At 54.5% G+C, this 2,513-nt stretch overlaps 1 protein-coding gene across 1 annotated transcript in view; it reads right to left on the bottom strand.

The window, feature by feature from the left end:
* Positions 1-1,227: 1,227 nt before the first annotated feature.
* Pmar_PMAR010499 (kelch repeat protein, putative) overlaps positions 1,228-2,513 on the bottom strand; it is a gene marked incomplete at both ends in the record, with an annotated part of 8,475 nt that continues 7,189 nt past the window's right edge. Inside the window, 6 exons of the mRNA XM_002781561.1 lie at positions 1,228-1,328; positions 1,570-1,673; positions 1,717-1,901; positions 1,931-2,066; positions 2,115-2,267; positions 2,318-2,457. Coding sequence (XP_002781607.1) covers positions 1,228-1,328; positions 1,570-1,673; positions 1,717-1,901; positions 1,931-2,066; positions 2,115-2,267; positions 2,318-2,457 — 819 coding nt within the window. The remainder of the gene's footprint in view (positions 1,329-1,569; positions 1,674-1,716; positions 1,902-1,930; positions 2,067-2,114; positions 2,268-2,317; positions 2,458-2,513) is intronic.

The following is a 2,513-nucleotide window of genomic DNA, read 5'->3' on the forward strand; positions in this document are numbered from 1 at the left end:
CCCGTTGCTGTCATAGAGGTGGCCTCATCGGGCAAGACCTGTGAGCAGCCTTCTCAGCATGGTCCTTGTGACAGGCCCTACCAAGCGGTTCTCCTGTGACTCAGTCATGCCAGATTGCATCAGCATAGCGAAGTACTGGCACCGAGCTGCTAGCACAAACCGATGGCACCTAAACTCCTCTCCCTGGACGACCACCTGAATTATCTGCTGAGATAGGTGTATAGGATTTCAAAACTCACATCGAAGTCTCCATCATTATCATCACCATGCAGTAGTTTCTGCATGTCGAATTGCATAGTTGAAGCTTCTACCTATAGTAACCTCAACAGGGGCACTAAAAGGTGGGCCCTACCGCTATGGGAGACAACGGGCATCTACGCTGATACGCGAATGCCGCCGAACCGTCTCCGCCCGGACTGGGGGCTACACGAATGCCATCCATTGACGCAGTGGGGAACTGAGGAAGCGATCGCTAGTGTTTCGAGACCGATTGCTGTTACATACCCCTCGTGAAGGGGAGTTCAACCGGCCCCCCGTAGTGGCGGTGCCCAGCGAGGGGCCTTGGGACGTCACGGTCATGCAACGCATGAGTTCACAAAGTAGGCGCGGGTCCAATGTCTCACAGCTCTCTAGGGCAGCTGAAATCACGATGAAGGATGGGGACACAATGGCGATGCTCACCACACTCAGCGTAATTATTAAGGAAGAAATACTTGCAAGTTTCAATGAGACTCCTCACACTAGCAGAAAAGGGCATCTACACACAAAGAACTTCCTGAGCAGTGATAACGCTAGGCAGCGTACCGAGTCGTAGCAGTCACGCAGAATCAAGAGCACCGATTCTGAGCTTAGCTTGATGCGGATTTGCCTGTGGCAGAGACTTGCCAAACGATCGAGCTCATACCTGGCAGAGACAAGATCGTGTTGTGACCGAACGGGAGGCTGCCCACCTGGCAGCTTCTCGAAAGAGATCATATAGTTCCATGCATGCCATCGTGGTGAGATCAAGGGCTTGGTCTGTGTGAATGTAATACAGAAGACGCAGAGCTGTGCAGCGATTTGGGCCTTAGAGCATCGATAGAGGAACGACTATAGCGTTATGGTTCACCTGTGGAGTCCTCTCCCGAGCTCATTGGGAGTTTCCACAGCATCCCGCACCGTCCGGTCGTCGATTCAGAGACCTGCTGGGTTCAGCAATCATACAGATGATGGGCACTTGGAGGCACCTTAGCAATCGCCCGCGCTAGTTGGGGACACCGGGCCCTCAGGATGCTTCTGCTGGCTACTAGCTGCCACTTCGAAGAGTCCAATGAGGGTACGACCAACACCTGTTACCAATGTGGGAGAATATGCACATGGTCAGCTACAGGCGTTGGCGATAATGTGGAAGTTCTGAGGAGATTCTCGTTGGTTTATGCGCACTTTCACCCGAATTCGTATGTAAACGTTTTTAATCAGTGAGGAAACTTCTGAGCTGAGGAAGGCGAACATACATTCCAACACTGCCTATTGCGGCTTCTGGGAAGCGACTAGCTGCCCGGTCACTTACGTTACAAAGCGAGTCGTGACCATCCACAGCTGCCTGACACTTCAAGAACCGGTCCCCGAGGTCCGAGCTCAACGTGCACACAGGTGGGGCAGAAGACAGGACGAACCGAGAGGCATCGTTGTGTCTGATAAGGAAGAGCCATCGGGGCCACTCAGGACGTTTGCTACCTTGTATGGCCGGAGGAGCCTCCAAAGATGACCATGGCCTCGAGTTCCTCACCAACGCTGTTCCCAGGGCTGGACCAACTGTCCGGACCACGATCGGACAACGCCGAGAGGACAGGCTGACGGGCAGTGGTCACGGCAGCATGAAAGTCCCGACCGGGCGGGGCTGCCAGAGCATGGACAGGTAACTGAAAAACAACAGTGAGGTCTCCTGGACCATGGCTCCGCTCTGGTCCACTTGTGACCACTCCTGCGTGTCAATATCGAAGATGAGGAGGTCGTTGGTCCTTCGCCCATCGTTGCCACCATAGACCAACACTTTCGAGTCATGTAGTACAGCCGCATGGGCGTATCTGGAAGGAACCGTAGCATGCAGTGCCACAGCGGGGACACCCACCGACCTGCCCTGTTGAAAGTGGCCCGCCCCTGAGCAGACCAGACGTTTCCAGGTGTTGGTGCATAGATCGAACTCGAACACATCACCATAACGCGCCGTGCCCGAGCCCCCAAAGACATACATGCAGTCATTCCGTACCAGAGCTTGGTGACGGTACCTGACACGAGGATGTACCACCGACAGAAAACTGTGGTGGTCTGGACCTACCTCCCAGTTGGCTGCTCGCCTGTCATCGCCACGCCGAACCACCGTTTAGATATGAGGTCAAATCTATGCATGTCGGTCGGGTAGTTGGTGCCATGGGTTCCTCCCCATATGTACAGCTGCTCCTTATGCTGGACCATGCACTGGCCATACCGTGCTGTTGGCGCATCGTGCATCTCTGGGCTCAATTGAAGCGTCG

Source organism: Perkinsus marinus (assembly GCF_000006405.1).
Source record: "Perkinsus marinus ATCC 50983 genomic scaffold scf_1104296941818, whole genome shotgun sequence".
Classification (NCBI taxonomy): domain Eukaryota; phylum Perkinsozoa; order Perkinsida; family Perkinsidae; genus Perkinsus; species Perkinsus marinus.